The 10,957-nt window shown below is 41.8% G+C and overlaps 2 protein-coding genes across 3 annotated transcripts; both read right to left on the bottom strand.

Annotated features, from left to right (window-relative positions):
* Positions 1-46: 46 nt before the first annotated feature.
* LOC133599450 (trypsin-3-like) lies at positions 47-2,297 on the bottom strand. Of its 2 annotated transcripts, XM_061952271.1 has the most exons (5): positions 2,181-2,297; positions 1,943-2,105; positions 1,610-1,866; positions 1,406-1,542; positions 47-252 (listed from the first exon to the last, which is right to left on the bottom strand). In XM_061952271.1, the coding sequence occupies exons 1-5, from the start codon at positions 2,218-2,220 to the stop codon at positions 103-105; spliced, it is 747 nt and encodes a 248-aa protein (XP_061808255.1). In that variant the 5' UTR covers positions 2,221-2,297; the 3' UTR covers positions 47-102. The 2 variants fall into 2 exon arrangements, with proteins under 2 accessions (XP_061808255.1, XP_061808246.1); XM_061952262.1 differs by lacking the exon at positions 2,181-2,297 and having other exon boundaries at positions 1,943-2,151.
* Positions 2,298-8,478: 6,181 nt separating this feature from the next.
* On the bottom strand, positions 8,479-9,674 carry LOC133599467 (trypsin-3). Its single transcript, XM_061952282.1, has 5 exons — positions 9,529-9,674; positions 9,287-9,449; positions 8,952-9,205; positions 8,742-8,878; positions 8,479-8,667 (listed from the first exon to the last, which is right to left on the bottom strand). The coding sequence occupies exons 1-5, from the start codon at positions 9,566-9,568 to the stop codon at positions 8,518-8,520; spliced, it is 744 nt and encodes a 247-aa protein (XP_061808266.1). The 5' UTR covers positions 9,569-9,674; the 3' UTR covers positions 8,479-8,517.
* Positions 9,675-10,957: the final 1,283 nt, after the last annotated feature.

The raw sequence follows: 10,957 nt of genomic DNA, 5'->3' as shown, positions 1-10,957 counted from the left end.
ATAATGTTGCAGTAAACATTACAAAATTAAGACAAGCTCAGATCAATTCAAAGGTCATCAATGGTTTAATGAGACAATAGTCCCTCCAAGTTATTTAGCCCTTTAGTTGGAAGACATGGTGCTGCGAATCCAGGAGTTGTAGTTGCAGACTTTGGCGTAGACACCGGGCTTGTTCCTCTCGGCACAGCCGTAACCCCATGACACCACACCCTGCAGCTGGCCGTTACACACCACAGGTCCACCGGAGTCTCCCTGCACAGGTACAAAAATTCAGCACAAATGTTTTGTGTTTTTGCTTTTAAAAGGAATGATGTGTACTAGAGATGCGCGGTTTGCGGGCACAACCGCGGAGTCCGCGGATTATCCGCGGATCGGGCGGATGAAATTAAAAAAAATTAGATTTTATCCGCGGGTCGGGTCGGGTGGTTAAAATTATTTAAAAAAATTAGATTTTAAATAGATTCAGGCGGGTGGCAGTTAAACCAATTCGGAAATATATATACATAGTTAAATGTTGTTACCCACATACGAAAAACGAGCAGGCACCTGCAGCATATGCCACAACAGAAGAAGAAAAAAAAAAGAGATGGACACTTTTACGGAGCGGAGAAGGGACGCCTCGCCGGGGTCCGGGACCGAGGCCCCTTCCCCCGAGAGGGCCCCACCGGGAGCCGTAGCTGAGGCGATCCGCGAGAAGGGCCCGACTCACGTCCAGGGTCACCACCGCGCCCACCGCACCGACACCCCGCCTCGTCCGCCTTCGCCGCGGCCGGCGTCACGCGCAGCAGGTAAGCAGCTTACCTGCCCGCCACCCCCGTGGCCGGGGGCTCGTAACAGGGGTCACTCCGCGCGCTCCGCCCGCGCAGCTTACCTGCCCGCCACCCCTGTTGCCGGGGGCGCGTAACAGGGGTCACTCCGCGCGCAGTGCGCTCACGAAAGGGGTGGGGCTCACCCTGGTTGATATAGACAGCAGCTAGGACGGTGGCCATGGAAGTTGGAACCCGCTAAGGAGTGTGTAACAACCCACCTGCCGAATCAACTAGCCCTGAAAATGGATGGCGCTGGAGCGTCGGGCCCATATACCCGGCCGTCGCCGGCAGCGAGACGCGCTTGGAGGTGCGCTCAGCGCGGCTCCCATATGATTGCGCACTGGTGTGCGTCTGGGTCGTGACAGCGTGGCACGCGAATGTCTGTGCTGCATTGGATCAGTCTCCTTTCTTTAACAGGCAAAAGCTTTATAACCTCACTAATGCCTTGCATCGTCTATATTAGATATATAACAACGGGCGGATGCGGTTCTGATCAAATGTTAGATCGGGTGGATTGCGGATGGTTAACGACTTTCTGATGCGGTTGCGGATGAAATAATTGCCTATCCGCGCATCTCTAATGTGTACACTCATACCTGGCAGGAGTCCTTGTCTCCCTCCAGGAATCCAGCACAGAACATGTTAGAGGAGATCTGACCAGGGTAGGAGCCCCTGCAGCTGCTGTCGCTCAGGATGGGAGCATCCAGGCATCTCAGGCGATCAGGGTAGTTGTCTGAAGAGGAGGTAAGAACACGTGTAAGTGTCGATACAGACACAAGTGAAAGTCTGGATGCTTTTACTGATTCCAGAGCCGCTGGTGTTGCCCCATCCAGAGATCAGACAGCGGGTGCCTGAGCCGGCACAGCTGGAGGGCAGGGACACGGTGCGCACGTAGCTGTTCAGGCTGGCGGGCTTGCTCAGCTTGATAAGCATGATGTCGTTGTCCAGGTTGCGGCTGTTGTATCTGGGATGTCTGATGACCTTGGCGGAGTTGATGAACTGCTCGGTACCTTCGTTGACCTCGATGTTGTGCTCACCAAGACGCACCTGGATGTGACTGGCGGAAATACTCGGCAGTTAGCCAAAGTGGAAGTCGTGGCGGTAGCTTTCTGGAAGGTAAGGCGTTCTCTTACGACTTGTGGCAGTGAGCAGCGGACACTACCCAGGTGCTGGAGATCAGGGAACCTCCACAGAAGTGGTAGCCGGCGTTCAGAGACACCTGGTAGGCCACAGAGTTCTTTCTGCACTCATATCCTCCGACAATCTTGTCATCCTCATCATCGATGGGAGCAGCAACTGTTGATGAATGACCAATGTATTTTACAGAGAATATTGGACACATAATATGAAATATCACAGAATAATACTTACAAGCCACTGCGAACAGAGCCAGAAAAATGAAAACCTTCATGGTGGTTTCAGTCTGAGCCTCAGTGTCCGCTCACTTCACTTGCAGCACCTTTTAAAGCCTGCTGCTTCTCTCCTATCTGACACTTTTTCTAACCTTATCTTGACTTACTGTGTGTGAACACACACCTGGAAAGCAGCAGACTTTTTTCAAGTTACACTCAGATTCCAACATGCATCATGTAAGGCCAAAAACTTAAACATAAGCTCAGTTTTATAGATTGATCTTTTAGGCTATCAAATCAACAATTTCAATGTGTGTGTAAATAATTTTCAGTATGTAGCTGATTATCCCTCAACTCAATCACCACCTCTTTTGGTCATTTTACTTTGGTACTTTACAGACTTCTGAGTTGGAGGTAGAGCTACAACAAATATTTTGATTCCAAAAAGCTTTGATTTATATTGTGTTGTTTCGTATGAATTCAGTATGTTCAGTATGAGGTAGTATTTTAGGAAGAATTTCAAGTATTGGTTTTCCCATTTGTTTTTACTACACAGTAGAAATGAATGTCTGTTTTGACACAATCTTCACATCTCACAATTCGGTTCCGATTCTTGGGGTGACGATCGCTTCAGAATGCATTTTACATGATTCTCGCAAATTAATATTTGGTATAACAATTACATTAAAACCGTTTCAAAACAGATAATTGGTTACAAAAGCACTTCTTGGCTGCTGACGGATACGTGTAGCAACTAAGCGTGGAGATGGCCTAAAAAACTTATTTAAAAAAAAATGTGTTCTTAAAATATTTTTTTTTATTATCTATTTTGGAATATTATGAATTGCTGTTCGGTTGTGGATCAATTTTTCAACACCCCTATAACTAAATAATAAAGAATTATCACATTTCAGAAAGCAGCTTTTCTCCAGGATCTGCCTTTTATACTAACTTTACAATTTATTTGAGCCATTTACAAAAACAATGCCTGACGGTCTTTAACACAAAATACGACTTCATTTTGATCTATGAATTGTAGACATTGTGCTTTGCATTTCTGTGATATCATTAACACTCAACTTGAATGTTCATTTCTTGAGCTTGTCTTTCTCCAAGACATTGTTAAAACCTTATGAATTGTATGTGGTGACGTCATTGCAACATTGTTCAAATGTTGTATTGAACAATGCATTACTGCAGTTAATAGATGTCGAGTATAGTGTTCCCTCACCTCTTTCCGGTTCACTTATCACAGATCTTGAAGTACCATTAACTACATTTAAGTTTTTACGTTAAGATGTAAGTTTTGGAGTGTGTGAAGTATTTTAAGAATATATAAAGAGTTTATAAATGTGAAGGGCTTATAAAGATGTTAAAATCATATAATGAAAATCATTAATCTGCTGCCCCTCTCATCTGTTTAGGCAAGGTCACATGTTTCCGTTTTTACCTTTTTCTCTCTCTCAGTAAGATGTGTGAAAGCACATCTGGAATGGAGTGCTAGCATATGATAAGGTAAGCACAAACAGCCAAACTTATGACGTTGTTTTAGAATTTGGGAAATGTTTAAAAGAGACTTGCGTTACGTTCACAAGCACAACACTCACTAATATTAACGCTGTGTCATCTGTGTACAACTAAGACAATATCTTGTTTTTTTACATAAATATAATGCAGCGTTATACATTTCCAGTCCCGAGACCCAATCAAAAGATCTTCCAGGTCCCCGATTTACAAAAACATCTCCCATATTGCCATAATATTGACATATACTGTACACAAACTAATGATAATCATGACATCAATTGATTACAACATGAATCAGATATTATACCAAGAAACTGTGAGCCTCATTGAAGATCCATAACAGTATTTTTTAGGGGTGTTAAAAAAAAATCACAATTTTTATTTGTTTCATTAATCAATTCATAATTTTCCAGAATTTATTTTAAAATAAATGTATTTTTTTTATGTTTATTTTTTAACCAGTTTTTAAAAATAAGTTTTTTTCAGGCCACCTTTGTACTTAATCGTTTTGTGTTTATATGTCAGCAGCCGAGAGGATATTTTTTAACCTGTTACCTGTTTTGAAAATGTGTTTATTATCATTTTGATCCCAAATAATATGTTGCTTTGAGAATCGGATTTGAATCAATGGCAAAAACGTCACCAATGGGGCAAATTCCAAATGTCTCGTTTCCCGGAAGTACAGTATGAAAGAAGGCAAGATTGTTTTACAAATATCTCCGCAATGCCTTCATGGTTTGATAAATGTTTCAGGCCTTATGCAAATACCAAATACACAACAGAAGGTATCAATTGGTTACAAAAGTCGGTTTCGCATTGTAGGGCCCCTTTAAAATATTTAATCCCTGTTCAGTGTTTTCTACATGACTGCAACGTATTTGTGGTGATGGTTTACATATGATTTTATCGTCTTAATTTCCATATTCAGTCATGAGGCATGTGTAATTTTTTTAAAGGTTAAAAAGTTGTACATATATTTAAAGTAGTGTTGTGAAACACTTACAGTTATCAGATTAATCCCAGGGCTTCTGTGGAATAATTAAATGGGAACTGCACTTTTTTTGGCATTTTGTCTATCGTTCACAATCATTATCAAATACATGAAATGACGGATGTTTTTTTTATATATATTAAAGTTAAAGTACCAATGATTGTCACACACACACTAGGTGTGGCGAAATTATTCTCTGCATTTGACCCATCACCCTTGATCACCCCATGGGAGGTGAGGGGAGCAGTGGGCAGCAGCGGTGGCCACGCATTCTAACTTGTCAATAAATGTAAATAAAAGTCAGCTTACAGAGAAGCCAATGGGAGGTCCTCGATTTTGTCCATAAAACCCAATAAAAAAAACATCCATAGCGCCTGCAATACTCTATTTACATTGCGTGACTTGAATATTAACCAAGTATTAGTGATATTGTATTATAAGCGCTAACACACACACACACACACACACACACACACTATTTATAGTGGCACCGTGATCACGAGCTTGTGTGCCAATGTTGACATGATCGACTGATCAGCCGTTTCCTCGTTTCCTTGCTCATCAAACTTTATTGTAGATCATAAATTATGCCTCTGCCCTGGATACTAGGATGAAGATGTATTCCTACAAGTTGGTACACTTTGACAGCAAATTTAGACCCAGAAATTGCGAGAACACAAAAAGACGCTTGCTTCCACCCCTTTTTTCTTTTTTACGCAATGATTATAAGTCATTCTTCATCTAAACTGGAATATACAAACATCCTATCAGTTGGCATCCTAATGACAGTATACCTTGTACAGTAAGTGATGTTTTATTATGTTGGTTGGCTCTCATAAAGTCTGCAGTGAGTAATAATCAGTGACTAAGAAAAAAAAAAAGCAAACATTGTGATGCGTTTTTAAATTAATGCACCGCGTATGCTTAAAATGATCAAAATACATAAATATTAAATGTTATTATAAATGTGCCTGTTACTACATTGCATTTATATTTACATCACGTATATAAAACCTTAATGGTGGTGTTAGGATCTTTTTAAGGGCTTTGTAGGGAGAATAGCGCGGCTCCAATAGGCTTCATTGCAAGCAGACTTTTGATTGCATTTATTTTATATTTATAAGGCATTTAAAAAAATACATCCATCGTCATGTCTTTCATAATGATTGTGAACGATTCCAAAAAAAATTAAGTTCCCATTTAAAGATTAATTAAAATGGAATGTTAATTTTTTATCTTAATTAATCCAGTTTCATTTTGCTTGAGCAAAGAGTGTCAAGAAAGAAGCAATTATTTATGCACTTAACATGTTTATTCAACATCTTTAACATCAAGTTCATTGAAAAAAAAAAAGGGTTTCTAAAGATGTATCCACATTAATGTGGACATGTTTCCAGGCTTCGTCTTCTTCGTGCTATTGATTGTCATGACTCCTACTCAAAGGATGCATATACAAAACCCAAAACCAGTAAAGTTGGCATGTTGTGTAAATCGTAAATAAAAATAGAATCCAATGATTTACAAATCCTTTTCAACCCATATTTAATTGAATACACTGCAAAGACAAGATACTTCAAACTGGTAAACTTTATTTTTTTCAAATGTTAGCTCATTTGGAATTGGATGCCTGCAACATGTTTCAAAAAAGCTGGCACAAGTGGCAACAAAGACTGAGAAAGTTGAGAAATGCTCATCAAACACTTATTTGGAACATCCCACAGGTGAACAGGCTAATTGGGAACAGGTGGGTGCCATTATTGGGTATAAAAGCAGCTTCCATCAAATGCTCAGTCATTCACAAACGAGGATGGGGCGAGGGTCACCACTTTGTGAACAAATGCGTGAGCAAATTGTTGAACAGTTTAAGAACAACATTTCTCAATGAGCTATTGCAAGGAATTTAGGGATTTCACCATCTACAGTCCGTAATATCATCAAAACGTTCAGAGAATCTGGAGAAATCACTGCACGTAAGCGACAAGGCCTGTGACCTTCGATCCCTCGGGCGGTACTGCATCAAAAAGCGACATCAGTGTGTAAAGGATATCACCACATGGGCTCAGGAACACTTCAGAAAACTACTGTCAGTAACTACAGTTAGTTGATACATCTGTGTGCAAGTTAAAACTGTACTATGCACAGCAAAAGCCATTTATCAGCAACACCCAGAAACGCCGCCGGCTTCGCTGGGCCCGAGCTCATCTAAGATGTACTGATTCAAAGTGTAAAAGTGCTCTGTGTTCTGAGGAGTCCACATTTCATATTGTTTTTGGAAACTGTGGACGTCTTGTCCTCCGGACCAAAGAGGAAAAGAACCATCCAGAGTGTTATAGGCGCAAAGTTCAAAAGCCAGCATCTGATGGTGTGGGGGTGTATTATTGCCCAAGGCATGGGTAACTTACACATCTGTGAAGGCACCATTGATGCTGAAAGGTACATACAGGTTTTGGAACAACATATGTTGCCATCCAAGCTATGTATTTTTAATGGACGCCCCTGCTTATTTCAGCAAGACAACGCCAAGCCACATTCTGCACGTGTTACAACAGCTTGGCTTCGTAGTAAAAGAGTGCGGGTACTAGACTGGCATGCCTCTAGTCCAGACCTGTCTCCCATTGAACATTTGTGGCGCATTATGAATCATAAAATATGACAACAGACACCCCGGAATGTTGAACAACTTCAGCTGTACATCAAGCAAGAATGGGAAATAATTCCACCTGAAAAGCTTTAAAAATTGGTCTCCTCAGTTCCCAAACGTTTGAGTGTTGTCAAAAGGAAAGGCCATGTAACACAGTGGTAAAAATGCCCCTGTGTCAAATTTTTTGCAATCTGTTGCTACCATTAAATTCTAAGTTAATGATTATTAAAAAAAAAAAAAAAGAAGTGGTTTCTCAGTTCGAAAATAAAATATCTTGTCTTTGCAGACTATTCAATTGAATATAAGTTGAAAAGGATTTGCAAATATTTGTATTCTGTTTTTATTTACAATTTACACAACGTGCCATCTTCACTGGTTTTGGGTTTTGTACTTTGAACCTCACCATGATGTAATCTTGTTAACAAAGATTGTATTTTTAGTGGGGCTGTCAAAAATAAGTTAACCCATGTGTATAATCACAAACAATTATAGGTACAAACAATAACAATACCAGCGCTGGAGATAGGACCGAGCCGTCTATTGTCTGGAGCTTTCTCTAAACTCCTCCACATATGCTTTTGTCCATCTTGCTGCCTACCTTGGCGAAGATCGAAATCGAAAGTTGACTTGGCTTATGTGTTGTGCACACACACTTTGTTGTCTCCTCTCACTTTCCCACTTAGTAAATCCTAACAACATTAAAACTAGAGGAAATATTATGTGTGTGTTACTATAGATAAGAAACCGGTTGAGATCATGTGTTTTTATCTTCTTCGAGCAAAAACCAAGGTTAAAGCTAGTAACTTTGAAGGTGTTCCATTTTGCTCAAAGGTGGGAAAATATTCCCTTAACAATAATGTAATTGTTTTTGGAGTCAAATATTGCCAATATGTACTTGTTAATGAATCTAGAATCGTTGAACAGTCATTAACTAAAACGCTTGTTTCCCCAAAGTTCATGTAATACAAGTATTCACTGTCTCCATACATAAACATGGATTGTTTTGGTTCAATGAAGTGTTCTACATATTCTTCAGTGTTATGTAGGTGCATAATCTGTGCATTTAATCATATTTACTCTGTGGTCATTTAAGGATGACTCTTCCTGCTTGCTGTGTCGTATTTCAGATACAAATATACAAGATATGAATAGATGATATGGATGTTAATTGTTTTATTTCATTTAAACAAAAGCTATTTAGTTGGAAGACATGGTGCTGCGAATCCAGGAGTTGTAGTTGCAGACTTTGGCATAGACACCAGGCTTGTTCCTCTGGGCACAGCCGTAACCCCATGACACCACACCCTGCAGCTGGCCGTTACACACCACGGGTCCACCGGAGTCACCCTGCGCAGGTACAAAAAGTCAGCACAAATGTTTTGTGTTTTTGCTTTTAAAAGGAATGATGTGTACACTCATACCTGGCAGGAGTCCTTGCCTCCCTCCAGGAATCCAGCACAGAACATGTTAGAGGAGATCTGACCAGGGTAGGAGCCCCTGCAGCTGCTGTCGCTCAGGATGGGAGCATCCAGGCACCTCAGGCGATCAGGGTAGTAGTCTGAAGAGGAGGTAAGAACACACGTGTAAGTGTCGATACAGACACAAGTGAAAGTCTGAATGCTTTTACTGACTTCCAGAGCCGCTGGTGTTGCCCCATCCAGAGATCAGACAGCGGGTGCCTGAGCCGGCACAGCTGGAGGGCAGGGACACGGTGCGCACGTAGCTGTTCAGGCTGGCGGGCTTGCTCAGCTTGATAAGCATGATGTCGTTGTCCAGGTTGCGGCTGTTGTAACTGGGATGTCTGATGACCTTGGCAGAGTTGATGAACTGCTCGGTGCCCTCGTTGACCTCGATGTTGTGCTCACCAAGACGCACCTGGATGCGACTGACGGAAATACGCGGCGGTTAGCCAAAGCGGAAGTCGTGGCGTGGCGGCAGCTTTCTGGAAGGTAAGGCGTTCACTTACGACTTGTAGCAGTGAGCAGCGGACACTACCCAGGTGCTGGAGATCAGGGAACCTCCACAGAAGTGGTAGCCGGCGTTCAGAGACACCTGGTAGGCCACAGAGTTCTTTCTGCACTCATATCCTCCGACAATCTTGTCATCCTCATCATCGATGGGAGCAGCAACTACAATGCAAGCAAAACATTTACATCTAACATTTCAAAATCATATAACATTTTAATGCCCGCTGGGGAAGATACTCACAAGCTGCAGCACACAGCGCAAGAACAATGAAGTACTTCATGACTGAACCCAAAGCAGCGACACAAGTGGGGAACAAGTGTGGTGGGTTTATATACCGCTAAACTGTCTACACTGACTTTTTTTTATCTCAGACCCTCTTGTGGTTTTTTCCCATGTGCTGTACAAAATTATTAAACATTAACCCACCTGGGAAGTGCACAAGCCTGGTCTATCACGGGGTTTCCACGTTTTTAGCTGAAGAACCATAATTGCCGTCAGCACAGTGGAATAGTAGTTAGTTTGCTGCCTCACTGTCTATAGAACAGCATGTTAATGTTGGAACATGCATGTTTAATTGTTTGCTCTAAATTATCTATTGGTGTGAATGTTTGTTTGTCCATAGGGGACCCCAACAGGATAAGTGGTGGAAAATAAAATAGATGCATTTATGAAACGCATTATATGTAAATTAAAAAGATATCTGCCAAGAAATTGCAATTGCAATAGTTTTCCGCATTATTCCGTGACCCAGTAAAAGCTGACCCGCGACTCTTTTTGCGTCCTGCCACTACACTCCCAAAAATAGAGGTACAATCTTAAAGAATATACTTTTTGAGACATTCCTGTAATCTTCAGTCCAGGTCATTTGTGTACCTTAAAAATTGCCTCACCTAACAGGATGATGTAAACATGTGCTTAAACCCATAATTAAACACAATAAAGGCTCATGTACACAACTATAAGTACAATCTTCCATCTATCTATCCATCCATCCATCCATCATCTCCTGCTTATCCGTGGTCGGGTCGCGGGTGCACAGCCTAAGCAAAGAAGCCCAGACTTCCCTCTCCCCAGCCACTTTGTCCAGCTCCTCCTGGGGGATCCCAAGGCATTCCCAGGCCAGCTGGGATACATAGTCCCCCCAACATGTCCTGGGTCTTCCCCGTGGTCTCCTACCGGTCAGACCAGATGCCAGAACCACCTCATCTGGCTCCTCTTGATGTGGAGGAGCAGCGGCTTCACTCTGAGCTCCTCCCAAATGACAAAGCATCTCATCCTATCTCTAAGGGAGAGACGGAGGAAAGTAATTCTGGCCGGTTATACCTGTGATTTTGTACTTTCGGTCATAACCCAAACCTCAGGGCCAAAGGTAAGGATAGGAACAGAGATCCCCCAATAAATTGAGAGCTTTGCCTCATGGCTCAACTTGTTCTTCACCACAACAAATCGATACATGGTCTGCATCACTGCAGATTCTGCATTGATCCACCTGTACCCTCACTCGTGGACAAGACTCCGAGGTACTTGATCTCCTCCACTTCGTTGGTTGGTTTCAGTTTATTTCCAACATGCATACAATTACAATATGAAACATCATATTTCCAGTTGTTTCATTACAGGACATAGGAAAGTAGTAGGAAGAAGCAGAGATTATTTAATCCTACCCCTT

The sequence above is a fragment of the Nerophis lumbriciformis genome, linkage group LG04 (assembly GCF_033978685.3).
Source record: "Nerophis lumbriciformis linkage group LG04, RoL_Nlum_v2.1, whole genome shotgun sequence".
NCBI lineage: Eukaryota > Metazoa > Chordata > Actinopteri > Syngnathiformes > Syngnathidae > Nerophis > Nerophis lumbriciformis.
Note: the sequence above shows the minus strand (reverse complement) of the source record. Positions and strands in the feature narration are given on the sequence as shown.

What these genes read in the sequence shown, in the direction of transcription:
- LOC133599467 (XM_061952282.1), bottom strand. Translation starts at nt 9,568, where the DNA reads ATGAAGTACTTCATTGTTCTTGCGCTGTGTGCTGCAGCTT. An exon ending in GCTGCTCACTGCTACAAGTC is followed by an intron (nt 9,206 to 9,286) that starts GTAAGTGAACGC and finishes TATTTCCGTCAG; the next exon opens with TCGCATCCAGGTGCGTCTTG. An exon ending in GAGGCAAGGACTCCTGCCAG is followed by an intron (nt 8,668 to 8,741) that starts GTATGAGTGTAC and finishes GTACCTGCGCAG; the next exon opens with GGTGACTCCGGTGGACCCGT.
- LOC133599450 (XM_061952262.1), bottom strand. Translation starts at nt 2,151, where the DNA reads ATGTGTCCAATATTCTCTGTAAAATACATTGGTCATTCATCAACAGTT. An exon ending in GCTGCTCACTGCCACAAGTC is followed by an intron (nt 1,867 to 1,942) that starts GTAAGAGAACGC and finishes TATTTCCGCCAG; the next exon opens with TCACATCCAGGTGCGTCTTG. An exon ending in GAGACAAGGACTCCTGCCAG is followed by an intron (nt 253 to 1,405) that starts GTATGAGTGTAC and finishes GTACCTGTGCAG; the next exon opens with GGAGACTCCGGTGGACCTGT.